This window comes from Musa acuminata, chromosome BXJ3-8 (assembly GCF_036884655.1).
Source record: "Musa acuminata AAA Group cultivar baxijiao chromosome BXJ3-8, Cavendish_Baxijiao_AAA, whole genome shotgun sequence".
Taxonomy (NCBI): domain Eukaryota; kingdom Viridiplantae; phylum Streptophyta; class Magnoliopsida; order Zingiberales; family Musaceae; genus Musa; species Musa acuminata.
The window spans coordinates 41462557-41480392 of NC_088356.1; the positions used below are offsets into that span (position 1 = coordinate 41462557).

General features: G+C 42.0%; 3 protein-coding genes across 4 annotated transcripts; all 3 read right to left on the reverse strand.

Moving 5' to 3' along the window:
- Window positions 1-444: 444 nt before the first annotated feature.
- On the reverse strand, window positions 445-930 carry LOC103995071 (RING-H2 finger protein ATL39-like). The gene has a single exon (XM_009415570.3). It carries the CDS (start codon window positions 928-930, stop codon window positions 445-447), a length of 486 nt encoding a protein of 161 aa, XP_009413845.2.
- Window positions 931-5684: 4754 nt separating this feature from the next.
- Window positions 5685-6426, reverse strand: LOC103995137 (RING-H2 finger protein ATL39-like). Its single transcript, XM_009415666.3, has one exon. The coding sequence runs from the start codon at window positions 6354-6356 to the stop codon at window positions 5724-5726; it is 633 nt and encodes a 210-aa protein (XP_009413941.2). The 5' UTR covers window positions 6357-6426; the 3' UTR covers window positions 5685-5723.
- Window positions 6427-8145: 1719 nt separating this feature from the next.
- Window positions 8146-10792, reverse strand: LOC135644106 (transcription factor PCF5-like). Of its 2 annotated transcripts, XM_065161554.1 has the most exons (3): window positions 10006-10792; window positions 8563-9903; window positions 8146-8477 (listed from the first exon to the last, which is right to left on the reverse strand). In XM_065161554.1, the coding sequence occupies exon 2, from the start codon at window positions 9857-9859 to the stop codon at window positions 8603-8605; it is 1257 nt and encodes a 418-aa protein (XP_065017626.1). In that variant the 5' UTR covers window positions 9860-9903; window positions 10006-10792; the 3' UTR covers window positions 8146-8477; window positions 8563-8602. The 2 variants fall into 2 exon arrangements, with proteins under 2 accessions (XP_065017626.1, XP_065017625.1); XM_065161553.1 differs by having other exon boundaries at window positions 8563-10791.
- Window positions 10793-17836: the final 7044 nt, after the last annotated feature.

Here is a 17836-nt window from a genome sequence, read left to right on the forward strand (position 1 = left end):
AAGATTGATTTAGAAGAATTCGATGGATGTATTTTGCTTCATGTTCGACCAAATTAATAGAACATCACAGATGTAAACATGTCTGTCGAAACCAAACATTTCGATCTCGCTCTTCGACTCTAACTAAATTAGATTACCTGCCGATAGCTAACCCCGGTTATTCAGGCTTTGGTTTGCGGATTAGGCCGCCACCTATTCATGCCCACATCAGCGAAGCTTTGTGCACTTGGCATTGATCGAGTGGCAGAAATCTCAGTTGTCTTTGTCGAGAACAGATGTCATATATTTCCTCCACAAACCACAGCTATGACAAGGATGTTCAGAGCATTTTTGCGTTGTTTAGAATCGTGTACATGTATAGAATAACCTTTGCAAACGTGTGATAGTCAAATACAGAATAGTGAATGCCCTTTCGAAGCCCCAAGAGGCACCACCAGGCCCTGCCTACACCATCGGCAGAGGCTGAGGGCCGGGATCTCTGCGCAATTCCACCTTCTCGGCTGGCGCCGGTGGCTTGGCTTCGGCCCGGCACAGCGGGCACAGCGAGTGTGAGTGCAACCACATGTCGATGCACTGGACGTGGAAGGCATGTCTGCAGCCGGGCAGCAGCCTCACCATCTCCCCTTCCATCACCGGATTCAAGCAGACCGCACAGTGGGTCGTGGGGCAGGTGTCTTTGCAATCCACATGGTGTGCGAAGGCCGGCAGCGCGTCGATGGCCAACTGGCTGAGACCGGCATCGAGAGGCTCGTCGCGTGTCGCAGCTCCGCCGGCGGACATGGCAAGAGCAGCCTGCGGCGGCCGATCGGCGCGGTTGCGGTGGCGACGGCATCTGCTGCATATGAGGCAGTAGAGGACGCAGACGATCATGCAGAGGCTGAAGATGATGCTGCCGCTGTTGTCTCGCAGGAACATCCCGGTGTTGGACATGCTGAATTAAGCACTGTGGAGATGGTGGAGATTAATGGAAAAACGATCCATTCCTGGCCAAATAAATCTTGAGAATTTATATTGCCCAGTTGATCCGGACACTATCAATATTCTCCCCACCGTTGACTTTGTTTTGACAACATCTAATGAGATCTGGTGAGAAGAATTTACGGTAAAGGCTTAATGTTTTTATCGAAATATAATATAAATTTATACAGATTTAAGGAATATTTTTTTAATTATACACTTAAATAAGGTATATTCTGATTATTTATTCTCAAATCATAAATTGATTGAAGATTAAAATATATAAGGGATGTAAAATTATCATTTTATATTTATCTTTGTCATAATATTTTATTGTGCCCCAATAAAATTAAGCTTCTGTTAAGAATATTCATCTTGAAATGATATAATTGCAATACTCTATGAGCGAGAGGCTTTATAAGTAAGTCAACTAGTTGGTAATGTAGTTAACATCTGATAATGTGATATTTGAAAATGGATGATAATATATTTTAACACCAACATTATCATAATATATTATAGGAGTGGATGAGGAAGTGTTACTAAATCCATGCAGTAGATTGGTGGCCTAATTGAGTTATGCAGTGGTAAAGATGATGGCTTAGTATTTAGCTTTAGTGATAGATTTTGTCATTGTGTTTTATTTCTTAAAACTCCAATTGATCAAGTTTCTTCTAAGAAAAATGATGTAAGCTGATATAGATATTCTATCATTAGTATTATTTACCCAATTAGTATCGACGAAGGTATAGATGTGAAAGGATGAGTGTTTATAAAGAAAAAGTCCATGATAGAATTCTTTTAAGAGATCACAAAATACATTTTAGTGCAAACTAATGTACAATGGAGGGACGATGCATGAATTATGATTGTTTGTTGACTGCAAATGAAATGTTTGGATGTGTAAGAGCTAAATACTATAAGGTACTAAGTACTTGTCGGTAATGTGTACGATCCATAGTAGGACTGTCATCGTATAACTTGAGTAACTCAACGAAGGAGAGAGAGTGGGGCGACAACTTCTTTGGCATTTTTGTATATTCATCTTTGATAATATATCTGGAATGTACTTCTTTAAAGATGAGAAAAGTTTAGAAAATATAAACGTTGCTTCCACTCCTAAAAAAATGACTTAAGGTCCTTAGGACTTCGATGAAAACTTGATTGACTAATTATTTAAGAAATTATTTGATCTCTATAGAATTATTTTTTGGGATAATAAAATCATTCATATAAATCAATAGATATATAGTATATCCCTTTTGTTATTGTAGGAATAAGGAGTTGACAAATTTAGAGTTGACAAGGTCAATTAACATAAAAAAATGGGCTAAGTTGGATTTACAAATGCTCTTGGAGCTTAACAATATCCATAAATAAATTTTTATAGTTTACAAATATTATTTAGATATTGAGAGATGAAGCCAAAGGGTTATTATATAAAAGGCATCTTATAAAAAAAATATTTTTAACATCTAGTTGGCATATATACCAACCTTGAGTGATAGTAAACTTAACATGAGTCAAATTATTATCAGTTTAACAATTGAACTAAATGTCCTTCTGAAATAAAAGCCTAATTATTGGTGAAATCCTTTGACCACTAGATGTGCTTGGTCATATATCTATCTACGTTTCGTTTAATTCAAAAGACTCATTTATATTTGATGATATTTTGTGTAAGGTGAGATAAGGTAAGAGTCAATGTGATATTATGGAGTAGGGCATTATATTCTTAACATATGACTTTGCGCTAGTATAGTGATTTTTGGATTTGAGTGATACTTATAGGTTTAGTAGGATCAAGTGGAGATGTTGTGGTAGTGTGAAGATCAAAGATTTAGCATAATTTGAAGATGTCATTTTGGAGTATATTATCGTATGATGTTTAGTTTCAATGATATTATTGGGTTATGTTGATGGTATGAGAATTGGTGAAGACTTACTTATATGTACCTTATCAAGCTAATATACTTTGGTGTCATTTGGTCGAGAAAAAAATAAAGACATTATTTATGATGCCGAGAGTATTGATTTATCTAGCATTACAAAGTGAGTTGAGGGAGAGATAAATGAGGAAGTTGTAGAAGGGGTTTGAGGTCTACTCATATGTATCTAGTGATACATGATTATTGTAGTAACTCGCATTACCAAAGGAGCAAAATTTTGAAAAGAAAAAGTGATCTCCACAAAAATAACATTACGTGCTATAAAAATATTTGAAGTTTGAAAATCAAAGCGCCCAAAGCATTATTATCAAGGGGGTACCTAATGAAGATTATTTTAATCTTGGTCTTAACTTATGGAAATCATGAGGGCATAACATAAATAACTAAATGCTTTAAGTTTTTAAAGGTTTATGATTTTATAAAAGTCTTTTAAATAGTGATTAGCATTATAGAATTAGGATGAATAGTTAATGAGTCAGATTAAAAAGTTAGTGACATGAAGGCTTAGTGCAAGAGGGCAAGATTAGTTTCAATTATATGTTGGTGCTTTTATTCGACAAAATCAATTAGTTGAGATTTATATAGTAGTGACTTAAGATGTTGCATCCCACATGATGATAGATAAGTTGTTGAGTTTGATATTACTTTTTCATTAGAGTAAATTATTTTAATGGTACATTGAAAGAAATTTCCAATCATCTTTCTAAAATTAGTAAAAACTATAGTAACTTCATAATTTATATTTGATAGAATAGAGTCATATAATTTTAGTGAAGTAATATATGAAAATAATATAAAATCTAAAATTATTAAAGAAAGTGATTGATGTAGGACCTTAGATGTTAGTGTAAATGATTTTAAGTGGTTAGTGCAAAATATGAAAAATATTTCAAAAGATAGTTTGTGACTTTTATTACTAAGATAAGTATCAAGTAGCATTCCTATTTGATTTGAAAGTTAGAAGAGAGTAACAAAAAATTAGCTATTGTTGAATGGAGGATGACGGATAACCAAAATAATAATATCACACATCGATTGAAGCACTAACTAAAGCTGATGACTGCTCATATATGTTGTCTTTATTCTGACCTCGGGCTAAAGATGTTATCATTATTAGATTTTTAAAAAATAAATTATGAAAGAACTCAATAAAAGTGTTATTTAGTTTACTGTATTAAAAGACGAAAGTAAGATTCGGTGCATATAAAACATCATTGAGTTTAAAAGTATTTATTTGAATTAAATATTATAGAATCAGTATAAGTGATAGAGATTCTATTATCATTACCAATGATGAAGTCTTCATTATCTCCATAGTCGATATGATTGGATAAATTCTATATATCATAAGTAATATGATAGGAAGCACCATAGTCAATAATCTAATTGCTTGAATGAGCAATTAAAGTGATCATGATGTTTGCTTTAGGCTAGTTGGGTGTGATAGTTGCTTGGGTTGAAATCGATAAATTTTTATTATGTATCCAATTTTATCACAGATAAATTTTTGTTGATTATTATTATTAAGACATTAAGACTATTGATAGTTGTAATGATTATTGTTGAAGTTATTTCTTGAGTTGTTTAGTTGAAATTTCTATAATAGTTGGAGAGTTGATAATATAATGGAGGATGATAACTTTATATGTTATGCATGTGTTTAGAATAATGTTGTCATGTGTCCAGAATAATAACGAGTGTGTTACCCATGTGGACGCTGCGTAGAATAACATCACTAAATCACGTAGATAGATGCTAATGAGCAAAAAGGAGGAAGTTGTGATGTCGTCAATAGAAAGGGAGGAATAGATGATGCTATTATATGATCTAATACATGATGAAGGAGAAGAGATATGAGCAAATCATCAGCTTAGATCAACATTGTATATTTTTGAGGTAGCATTGCATTGATAAATACGCTATGGTGGGAGAAGACTATCGATGGAGAGCCATGCCAGGAAGAATTGGAAACACCCGTGTAGGATCAGTGATATAACAAAATTAAAATCCAGATTAGTAGAGAAAGAGATATTGCTATTGTTGAACAACGAGGAAGGAAAAAATCTTGTACAGAGGAGCTCTGATATCATGAAGAATTTGTCGTAAAGGTTTGATGATTTCGAGGTAATATATATTTATATAGATTTAAGGATGAGATTTTTCTCAATCATACATATATATATATATATATATTCTAATAATTGATTATCAAATCATAGATTGATTGAGAATAAGAGCAAATATAAATTTATCATTTCATATTTATCTTTATCATGATCTTCTTATTAATTGAAATGTTCTCTTGTTATATATAAATTATCTTTATAAATATTTATGAAATTTCATTTCTTTAAGTTTGGTGTTGGAAAATAAATTACCATTTTATAATTGAAAAGAAGTTCTATACATATATGCTTAAAAATAATGCTCAAAAAGAGAAATTAAACGTGAAAGAAAATATATAGTTTTAAGGATCTTTCAATGATTATGAAGATTTGGCACATTGAATAATTTTTACTTTATGTTTCCATTTTAATTTTTATTTTAATCCATTAAATTTATTATAATTATTTAAAAAAAGATAAATTACTAAGTACGAAATTCAAATCAAAACCTAGCGATAAACTATTAAAATCTTTTACCGTCTAAGTGAGTTGAGACTTCAAAACAATCCTTACTTATGAAACAGTAATTAGTTTATAAAATATTAAGAATAAGAATCATAATAACAAAGACAAACCATTTTTACTTCCTCAATTAATGGCTTTATTTTTGCACTAAAATAACAACAAATAATAAAGACAGAACACAACATATTCACAAATTACTCTCCAAGTCTGGCATTCCATTTCCCTGCAGTTGCAGTTGCAGTTGCGGCCTTCTCCCAGACCGCACCCCTTGCAACGACGACGACGATGATCCCAGCTTCTCCACCTTGGCACCCGACGTCTCTGCTGTCGTCTTCCCTGATGAGGCAGCACTTCCATGAACCTCGAGCGTCATCGCTTCCCTCCTCTCCTCCGAGTTCGCCTTCTCCGCCATCCTTTCTGGCCTGGCATCGGCCCTGCAGACCGGGCAAGTGGAGTTGGAGAGTAACCACACGTCGATGCACTCGGCATGAAACAAGTGCTGACAAGCCGACAGCTGCCTCACCGTCTCCCCTTCCTCCACCATGCTCAGGCACACCGCGCACTCCACCGTGCACGTGTGCTCGCCACGACGGCCTTCGGCGGTGGAAGCACGCCGGTAGGAGAAGGACCGGAGAGCAGCGATGGCGGAGGGATCGAGCCCGGCCTTGGGTCGCTCGTGGGGAGGGTCAGCAGGAGGTCGATGCCGTAGGAGTAGGTAGCGAACGTAGAGAAAGACTCCGAGGAAGACGAGGAAGACGGTGAAGGAGAGGCCGACGATCTCCAGGTTGTTCAAAGCGCAACAGATAGTTTGGTCTGCCATGTTAAAGGAGATTATAAGTCACCTTGCTCTCGGCGTGCATATTGATGCAATCAGAAAGCTGAACTCGTGACTTTTTGCTGCACTGAGATGACACCAACTCCTCCTCCTTAAGACTCTCGTAGAATGACAGGGATGGATGCATATGTTCGGTGAGAAAGTCCGATCCATTAAGTGTAGATATATATATTTTAATCTTATGGCAGCGAAACGACACAATCTGGCACGCCAAAAACGATGGGCTAAGGAGATAGATTTACCCGGCGGTTTGACTAAAGAATTCTAGTGACATATTTACTTTCATGACACACGGCCTCTTTCTTTCGCCTTTCGGGCTTGTGGAAAGCCAGATCCACGAAGCATAAAATCTAGCGAATAAGATACACTTTAGGAGGCGATCATGCCGACCATGTTCATAGTATCTTTCGCCCCTTGGTTTCTAAGTCCACGTCCATGGAAGGCTCAAATTTATGCTGGTCTCGATCAAGCTCGAACATTGACTCACTTTGTTTGACCTCGGATCCAACTCAACCGGGAAGTGGATTAGGCTCGACTCCGGACACAAACAATCTCGTCTTGAGCTCCGATCTCCCACAACAGAAGGAGCACGACATCAAGCGGACTTCTTTCCGGAGAAATATATGCTCGTGTCGATTTCTCGTCGGTGCACTAATTCGCGTCGTATGTGTAATGCTTAGTCGGTGACGAAGGCTGCTTCTTTTTGGCGGAGTCCCGTAGATTATGATTGCCACCTACGCACTGTGGTCCTTACGATACGAATCGAATGGTCACAGGATGTAACCCTTTGAGAGGCCCCGTGCATAAGCGTCGACGAAAAAGGAACGATAATAATTCGAGAGAAGGACGGAGGGAAATAATTGCATGAAGCAATATAACAAGAAGCTTTCAGAAGGAGGAAGGAGGACACAGCACGAGGATGTGTAGGTGCATCTGCTTCCGTGAAGTGCAGCGCTGCGGGTCTTTGGTTGTCCTTGTCGTGCTTTTTCACTTGGAAGGGGGAGATGATGTTGCTAATTAGTTGGCAGTAGCTGGTAATCATCTGCGGCAGAAATCTCCGCTGGTTTCTGCTCCCCTGTCGCTCCGGAGGCTCATGCCATGGGCACGATGAACTGGAGTTGACTGTGGTAGAAACAACACCGTCCGGGAGACATCGGTAGAACTCGACGGTAATCGAGTTTTAAGAACATGCCCTGCCCTGGTCAGTGCTCTTCATGTTTTGTCGCGTGACAACCGAAGAGCTTCCCCGAGAATTGGTTCTGTGATTCCGATGCAGTTTGGAAAGCATATTAGCGTACATAGCACAGGCGTCAGATCCACACCGCAACGGAGGGCATCTCTGATCAGCTTTAACGCTACAAAGATCACCGAGGAGATGTTGTACATAGCACAGCCCTGCCAATCTTTGTGAGTTCCAGTAATGTTCTTTTGCATCTAAAATAAGAACTTGCCGGGTGACATAATAGAGGAACGAGGTGAACGATAAGAATAGCAGTGGGTGGAAGAGGAAGCTGCTACTGTCTCTGCAGAAAGAGACCGACGCTGGGAATCTTCGACCGAGATGGGGATGCGCAATCATTTGAAGTGCATTCCAAATCCATCTCTTTGGGTTACTTCCTCTCTTCGGGTTGTTCGAGGAAGTCGAAGCCCCAGTTGCTGCTTCTTTTGCACGATTCAAAACACAGTATTACCAAAAAAAGTGGGAAATAGACCACTCATTCCCCAGAGTAGCAAGCACACATCTTGCCGGTCCGCATGAGAAGCGATCATTGCATAATCCAATCGGAAAACTACAGAGTTTATTCCTGAAAGTTGAAGCAGAAACACATTCCCACAGGCGTTTCCAGACACTTGCATTCCGTAAGGAAAGAAAGAAGAACATGCGATAAGCAAACTCAACGGTGACGACTACTACAACGACAACAACAACTGCAAGTACTCGTGATAGAACAACAGAGCAGGCTTCGAAGCCCGTCGAAGCAGAAACCGAGTGACGGAGAGAAGAGAAGCACCAACCAACCTCGGGGAATCAAAGCAGATGGCTTGTAGATAGGAACGGGCAGCGTTGCTCCTAGCATCACCCTCATCCGCAGAAACCAGGCAATCCTAAAAGGAAACATAGGATGTTACGATCGACTTTTTGGGATGAAAGAAGCCGAGAGGAACACGGAACGGTTGGCATGAGAATTACCGGGGTGGTCAAAGATTGGTGGTGATCACTTCTCCTCTGATCAATTGCGAGAAGCAGAGGGCGGCTTGCTGGTGATGCCGTCGTGCTCCTCTTCACCCTGGAAACGTGCCGGGATGCGCAACCCTGAGAAACCGGCGCCGGATGTGAATCCAATCGTCGATATTGATGGATGGAGCGCAGGTTGCATCCGGTGATCGGTTGTGGCGTCGACAGGGTCGGCCCAAGCACGGATCGCGGGCGAGTTACTGGACTGAAGGGGTCCCCTCTGACAGAAAAACTGGCTTTGGCCGAGCACAGAGTGCAGCGGCACCGCCTGCGGTGGTGGAAAGCTGAACACGTAGCCTCCGCCGCCGCCGCTCGAATCCACCACATTCCATGGAACAATCCGCTGGCCCTGTTCGGCCCAGCCGGCTGGGCCAGCATCGAAGGCGATCTGCCCGGAGCTCGGGAAGTGAGCATTGTGCGTGGGAGGAGCTGGGCTCTGATGATATTGGAGGTGGTGGTGGTGATGGTGGCCGGATTCAGGATTGGGAAAGATCGGGTCTTGGAAGGATTGGAGGGATAGACGGAGGTCCTTAACTTGGCTACTGGTTCGCGACGGCACGTCCGGCGAGTAGGTCTGGAATCCAACGGAAGGGCTGGAAGATGGTGAAGTCGCAGCAGCAGCAGCCGCCGCCACTGGGAAGAACAACTTGATAGTATCAGCGATGGAGTCGGTGTCCAAAGATGGTGGCAGAAAACTCGGACTTTCGTTGCCGCCGCCGAAGCCAAAACGAGCAGAGACAACTGATTCAGCTGCTGCAATTGGTCCCCTGCCTGGCTCCCCAGCGCCCTGCTCGGTCGAGAGGGACTGACTGGAAGGCGGAGGAGGACGGGAGGAAGACGCAGCGTGGGCGGCGACGATGGTAGCGGAGGGGCTCCAGGGAGGGAGCTCCGCGAGCTGGTCGATGGCGGCCTTGGCGTTCTTGATGAGCCAGTCGACGGCCTTGCTGGGGCGGTCGTAGCCGAGGCGGTCCTGGACGTCGTAGAACTGGATGGCGGTGTGGGCGGCGAGGCGGACGCGACGGTCGCGGGGGCCCTTGGCGGTGCATACCTTGCTGTGGCGGTCCTTGCGGCCGGTGGACCGCACAATGTGGCCTCCCTGAACCTCCACGATCTCCCCGATTACGCCGCCCCTCATCCCGCCACCATGCCTTGGACGCGGCTGCGGCCGCTGCAACTGCTGCTGCTGATGGTGGTGGTGGTGGAGAGAAAGCTGGTTGTAGCCGAGGCTGTGATGGTTGTGTCCCTCCCCCATCCCCTCGGGAAGGCGTGCATACTCGGAGGAGGAAGCCGTGGCAGCTGAAGAAGAAGAAAAGAAATAAGAGCTCCTGTTATGGTGGTGGATTTGATGAAGCTGGAATCCTTGAAGGGACCGTGCTTCTTCTTCTTCTTCTTCTTCACCTTGTTCGAGTTCTCGTGGCTCTACTCCTCCTATTCCTCTTCCTCCTCCTCTTTCGCTTTCTTTTGTGTCTGCTGAATTTGGAAGATAGAGAGCACTTCGCGGATCCAGATCCTTCTCCCTCTCCTTGCTTCCCTGTTCCAGTTTTGGATCTTACGAGCTTTTGGCTACTGCTACTAGATCTTGTTTCTCTCTGCTTCCTCTTGCCACTTGTTTCCCTCCTGCTGCTGAACTGGTAGCATCCGCTGCCGCTTCGAAAAGGTTTGGCCATCCAACTTGCAGAATTCCATCACCAAACACCACCACCACCTCAGCTCTTGAACAACCACCGCAGACCTCGGAATAAAAACCAACACAAGAAGCAAGGGAAGGGGAGGCAAGTGCTCGTGATGCTTGGATCCCAAGCGGATCAACAACAACACAGGCGAAGAAAATGGGCTCTTCCTTTATCTCGGAGCCAGGAGACCAGACACAGGCTTGCGATCCCCAGCCATCACATTGTTTCAGCACAGAGGAAGAGGAGCACAAGCTAGTTGAGGAACAGCTGCAAGGACGAGGCAGGCAGACATCGGAAAAGAGGGTTTGGGTTTTAGTTGGAGGGAACGCAGAGAGCGAGGGGGAGAGAGAGAGAGAGAGAGACAGATAGAGAGAGAAAGGATGCTTCATGTGGCCTTGGGCCCCCACCCTGTCGATCCCAATCTTGGGCAGAGGGTAGAGAAGAGAGAGAGAGAAGAGACAGACAAGCGGCGGAGATTAATCATGCCGCTGATCTCTACCCACCATCTCATCTCGCCAGGCCAAAACCCCAGCAGCCTGCACCCTGCTCCCTGCACGCTGCAGCCTTGTTGTGATGAGAAAAAGCAAAATCTTCCTCATTACAACCCCCCCCAACTCTTTCCTCTCTCCTTCTCTCTCTTCCCATCACTTTCTCCTCTCTTTTGAGCTCGGACGACAGTGACGCTTGCACCTTTTGGTTTGCTCACTGATTTCTTTAAACGCTATGGCAAAAGAGACGCCACCTTTTCCCCTCCGCCTCTCCCCCCTTCTCTTCTCCCTCCAACTCACTGCGACCAACTGTAAACCGGCGTTTTACCCTTTTGCTGCCTTCTCATCCATCTCGACAGCGACGTCCATCGAACCACGCCATCTCCTTCACATGCCAACGATAACATTACCTTGTCCGGTGTGTCCAGAACACAAGTGCGGGCAAATTTGTGGCCGAAGAAACCGTGCGCAAGTAGCATGGTCTAGTCACTAAATGCCAAGACAACGACAGCACACCATTCGACCCGATGATGACGACGATGGCTTCTCTTCACGATTACCTTATTATCCTTCCTTCCTTCCTTCCTTCCTCCGGCTCTGGAATCCACTTCTCCTCCTCCTTTCACCGCAGCAATCGTTAACGGGCTATAACCTTTCGATCATGAGCCATTATCCCGAGTCGTCATTCTGAGCCGGGTTTTGATCTCCCCAATGTTGACACCCACTCCCTGACATGCACACACGCACATCTTCCTTTTTGTCGACTCTCTTCCGCAATCCGTGACGACATTCCCCGAGCCGTAGTAAATGGACAACACAGTCAAGGCTTTAACCCCAGCACAGCGCATTCACGTTCCTCTCAAGGGCCCAGATTAAGTTTGATGTTGACGTTTGGACATGTGATCATGCCATCAACACTGCATGATCATACAAGATTAAAGTGAGCTGATCGAAATAATTAAGCGTACACAATCTTAACTCTAAGCGAACAGACTGTTGTTGTGAGTTGAACTCGGATCACATGACCTCATCGAGAACGGTCTTCGACCGACGGCAGCACGTTTAAATTGCATAAACAATCTACTTGCGTTGACTGCCCTCGAATCCTACGTTCATTAACAACAAGCTTCCGAAAGAAAAGCATTCAAAATATATATTATCATGGGCAGTACCGAATTGAATTATTGTATCGAGCATCCTGCTTCTTTTCTCGATCTATATGGGTGAAGAAAAGGAGCACAAAACTAGGTGGAGGAATCAGTGGATTTCTGACTCGGAAGAAAAAGTAAAAAGGAGTGATTTGTGAATGAGCTGCATGCCGTCCCATTCTTTTTCTTGTCGCCTCACAGGCACAAAATATCAGCTGCGAAATCCAACAGAAATGGAATCAGATGCCGAGGCTACTTCTCTTTACACTACGTTGGGTCTGGTCTATCACAGGCCTATGCGCATTCCTTATTCCTTCATCCACACCTCAGTTCCAGGTTCCCGCCTCCAAACCAAAGCCATTTCATCCCACCCCCATCGTGTCCCCCCCAAGCTCGATTTTGCTTCTTTTTCCATCTTTGTTGCCTATTTCGAACTCAAGGAGTCAATCACCGGAGGATTATAATATTAGGAGGGAGACATATACTGTAGAACCCTTTAAGGTGTCCTATCCGGGACTAGATTTAGTATGAATCAACACGAACGATTTGAATGCTTGTTCTTTCTATTAAAAAGTAGAGCTCAGAGGAACCTTGGCCGGTAGCGAACATATTCCTCGGCCAGAAGCAGCGCAACAACGTAGTTCAACTTGATTCCTTGCTCATTGTACCACAAGCCTGGTTTCCACTCCCCACGTTCTCACCTTTTCTTCCACTGACAAGTGATCTTATGGTCCTGTCGTCAAGTTGCGTGGTTGAAAGGAGAGTGCTACGAAAGAGAAGGAAGAACCAGTTCTCGAGATGCCATTGCTCCTACTTGGATAGCCTAACCATGTTCTCCGCTATAAATTTCGACACCTACTCCGAACTGTACAATTTAATGGTCATCATGGTATCGAGTGAGCATTATCACAAACTAGAGCTTGTGTCGCCCCTAATGCCTAGAGGCATGGCGTTCATAGTCCACTGCTCATTATCCACGCCATCTCCGTGTGCCTTCCCGTTGAATTCTTCCGGCTAGAAGTGTCCAATTTAATGGTCACCATGGTATCGAGTGAGCATGATAAAAAACTAGAGCTTGTGTCACATCTAATGCCTAGAGGCGTGGCGTTCATACTCCGGTGCTCATTATCTGATAGCTGCTATCATTATCTACGCCATCTCCTTGTGCCTCCCTGTTGAATTATTCCGGCAAGTCATATGATATTTCTATGCAGTTGAGATGTATAATTTATATATCTATGGAACTCGATATATCTATTATCGTTAGTCCGATTTTAATATACCTTTTAATTATTACATCATAAAATGAGCATATATATATATATATATATATATATATATATATATATATATATATATATATATATATATATATATATATATATATATATATATATATATAAAATACAGAATCTTATGATCTTAATCTTCATATCCAATGTGATAAAGTACTCAATATATAAGCAGATCTTAATCTTCGTTTGCTGAATTGGGCCGCGGGACTGCTTTTCTGACATTGTAGCCGTGGGCCGAACTGTTGGGACTGTGAAACTGTGGGATGGAAGTCGAGAAGATTGTCCGAAGTTTCATGTTCCAAAAATTGCCTCAGGGCTTGTTATCGTGATAGGGGCCACCCAAAGTCGATGCTATTGCCATATCTCATGTCTTGTTAGTCAAGACACAAAACCGAAAATTTTGAATCGTCACCGCCCGCAACAGTGGAAGTGAGATTTCTGCAGCAGATCGAGCGGCTGAAGAACAACATATCACCAGCACATCCTGTTCATGGTTTGCCAGCATAAACTAGGTTCTTGTGGATAACAGTCAATATCTCTTATGATAACAACTTCAACAACAGTCAAGATATCCGATAACAACCTCAACAACAGCTAAGATATCATAAAGTTGTTAAGGAAAATCCTCTTATGTTGAGAAAAATTCTCTCTTATAAACATAAACATATATAAATATGAAGTATTGTGTATTGTTTCAATCAATACAATCTTCTTCAAAGCTCTCATCAAGAAGGCCACGTCTAAACATCTCGAAGTGGACTCTACGTCACGCCCTCTTCTCCTCCTTACGCCAACGATATTCTTTACTGCTGCCCTTCCTCTGTCTCTTCCTCTGCCTCTTCCTCTTCCTCTGCCTCTTCCTGTAGAAGCAGAGCCGATGCAGCCTCGTAACTACAGAACTACTGCACAGATCTGCAGCTTTACACAATATTGATCATTATCAATATTGATCAATAACCCACAACCCATTTGTCACCATTTGCCACCAACACCTCTTTCTCGATTATTGTCTCGCTGCAGACTTCTAGTTGCTTCCACATATTGGTATATATTCTCCATATGTCCTCATCATTTATCTCTGATGCTCCCATTACTGTTCCTACAGGGAACCACAGTATTTTTCCACATACAGGCCTTATCTCCATAAATGTAGTAACCCTTATTTCCTTCAAATTATTCAAAGATGATAACTACACATCCTGACGTGCTCAATTCTCTAATCTACTATTTGGATATGATCCTCTAGGCTATGTCGATGGCTCTCTTCGTTGTCCACGGGCAATGCTTAACATCCTAGGTGCACCCAGTCCAGTACCAAATCCGGACCATAAATTATGGTTACGCCAAGATCGTCTCATCTTTTAAGTTGCTGAAAAACTCAATGATAAGTTGACTGACTATGAGATATATCTCAAGCGTGAGGACAAGTTGTGGGCTCCAAACAAACCTCTCCTCCTTAGCATTTCAATTATAACCATCAAGGTGACTACTTCAATTATCCTCAACCCTGGTATCCTGATCACATAAATCAACAAAGAGTTGTTTGTCAACTATGTGACAAAGTTGACCACTCTGCAAAAGTCTATAGAACTCGACCCAGACTTCATCCTCTATCGCATTGGCCTCATGCAAATCTTATAGCTATTCCGACTACTAGTCATCATCACATCATCTCTGATTTACAAAACTTGTCTATCCACACTGACTATGGCGGAAACGAAGACATCATCATCAGTGACGGTAATGGACTCCCCATTACTCGTACTAGTTCTACAATACTTAATTCATATAGCACTTTATTTACGCTAGATGATGTTTTGTGTGCACCCCACATCAAACGAAACCTCATTTCTGTTTCTCAATTCTGCAAATAGAATCATACCTCAATTGAATTCTTTCCTAACTCCTTTCATGTGAAGGATTTGAGCATGAGGGCACCCTTGGTCCGAGGCTAAAGTAAAGACAATATTTATAAGTGGCCGTCAGTTCCACAAATCACCCAATCTACTGCCTACTCTTCGGTCGCAGCTCCAACTGATGTGTGGTATCGTCGTCTTGGTCATCCCTCAACTTTAATTCAGCAAAAATTACTTTCCCGTTATTCTTTCTTATGCTTACAATCAATAATATCATAACTCATTGTGATGCTTGTTTAAGTAATAAAAGTCATAGACTTCCCTTTGGAAAATCCTTCGTATCTTGCTCTAAACCCCTTGAGGTTATTTACATTGATGTTTGGGGCTCCGCTCTAATCACTTCCTTTGACAAATTCAGATTTTTTATCATTTTCGTAGACTACTTTACCAAATACACATGGTTATACCCTCTTCATCATAAATATGAAGTTTTCACAATCTTTACCAACTTTCGAAGATTGGTCGAGAACTTCTTTTAGTCTAAAATTAAAATTATTTACTCCGATGGTGGCGGTGAATATCAAGCCCTCACATCCTGCCTATTTGCTTGTGGTATACAACACCTCAAGTCGCCTCCATACACTCCTCAACTCGTCGGTTCTGCTGAACGCAAACATCGACATATAGTTGAAACTGGTCTCACACTTCTACACCAAGCCTCTATGCCACCAACTTTTTGGACTACAGCATTTCAAGCTATCGTCTATCTCATTAATCGTATGCTCACTCTTGTCATTGAGTACGAGTCACCATTTGAAAAATTATTTCACAAATCCCTAAACTTTTAAAAACTTAAAGTGTTTGGATGTTTATGTTATCCATGGCTCTGTCCCTATGCCTCACATAAGTTAATATCAAAATCTAAATCTTGTGTTTTCATTAGATACTCTCTTGACCATAATGCTTTTCGATGCTATGAACCCAATCTCAAAAAGTCTTTACGTCTCGTCATGTTATTTTTATAGAGACTACCTTTTCGTTTCACAACCCTGAGTCTCCTACTGTATGACCTACTCCATCACATATACATCACTGGAGTATGCCATCAATCCCATCAACCGAAACTCCTATAATATCATTTAGTCATTCTCCTCAGGATTCACACTCTCTTCTTCTCCCGGTGCAACATCTCCTGGTGCAACAGCTCCTCACCCTCTCCATTATGCCTCTCCCTTCTTCATAAGGTTCCTTTACGACTAAAGGTATTCCCTCAAAATCATATTTACTACCTTTATCCTCTTTTGGGACCAATGACACTGAAGTCTCTCAGCCTATCCTAATCTATGCCCCTCCACCGCCCATACCTACAACACCCTTTATAGCCCTTGGATATCCAATGACAACACGCTCCAAAAGTGGTATCTTTAAACCACGACAAATCCTTGACCTACATACCATCACAACATCCTCATCAGAGACCACTGAACCTACCACAATTACTCAAGCCCAAAAATCTCAATATTGGCGTAAAGCCATGTGTGAAGAATATAATGCATTCCTCTATAATTTTACATGGACCCTTGTACCCTCTCATTCCACACAAAACATCATCGGGTGTAAGTGGGTCTTTCGAATTAAGCGAAATCCAAATAGATCCATAACTAGATATAAAGCGCGTCTAATGGCCAAAGGGTTTCATCAACGACTTGGTGTTGACTTCACATAGATATTCAGCCCTGTTGTTAAACCCATAACAATCCGACTTATTCTGAGTTTGGCCATCTCAAAAGGCTGGCATTTACGTTAACTCGATATTAACAATGTCTTTCTACAAGGGACCCTAACTGATGATGTCTTTATACAGTAGCCTCTTGGCTTCATCCACTCTCAATATCTAAAACATGTTTATAAACTACAAAAAGCTATTTATGGACTTCGTCAGGCTCCAAGAGCTTGGTACACCGAACTTGGTTCATTTTTTACATTAATTGGCTTCATCAACTCTAAGTCTGATACCTCCTTATTTTTTCGTCACCAAAGTGGCAATATATTATATCTTCTAGTATATGTGGATGTGTTAGAGCTAGCCCCAGGATATTTACCAAAGGGTAATTTCAGCAACACAACAAAGACAATAAAGCGGAAATAATAAAAGCGACAAGAACAAACAAAACACCAGAACACCAGATATACGTGGTTCGGTCAATTGACTTTGACCTACATCCACGGAAGAAAGAGGAGCAAATTACTACTATAAAAGAGGGACACTTACAAATGCCTTAGGAAATGTTCCTAGGCCATAAAACACCTTCAGCTTCCTAAACAAGAAGACTTCAAACCATAAGCAGGTTTTCTTGTGATGCCTGCTGTACTTCTTGTGGTGTCTGTGGTACTTCTTGTGGTGTGTCTAACATCAAAGCTCAGGCCCTTATTTATAGTTCCAAGACGAGACAACAAGTCTGATTTTCCCGATGTGGGACTATGGGACTTGCCAAACTAACAAATCTCCACCTTGGCATGTTCCAACAAAACTTGCTCCACCTTCTTCATAAAAGCCCCAACGGGCAATCACCAACAATGAACACCAACCAAGTCCAAGCACTGCTTGAACTTGTAAACCAGAACATGCTTCGTAAACATATCAACTGGATTGTCCTTCATATGAATTTTATGAACAAGGACTTTTCCCTCAGCAATCAACCACTTAGCGGAATTATCACAAGAAACTGCATCTGAATAGGAAGTAGGCTCACCAACTTCACTTGTTTC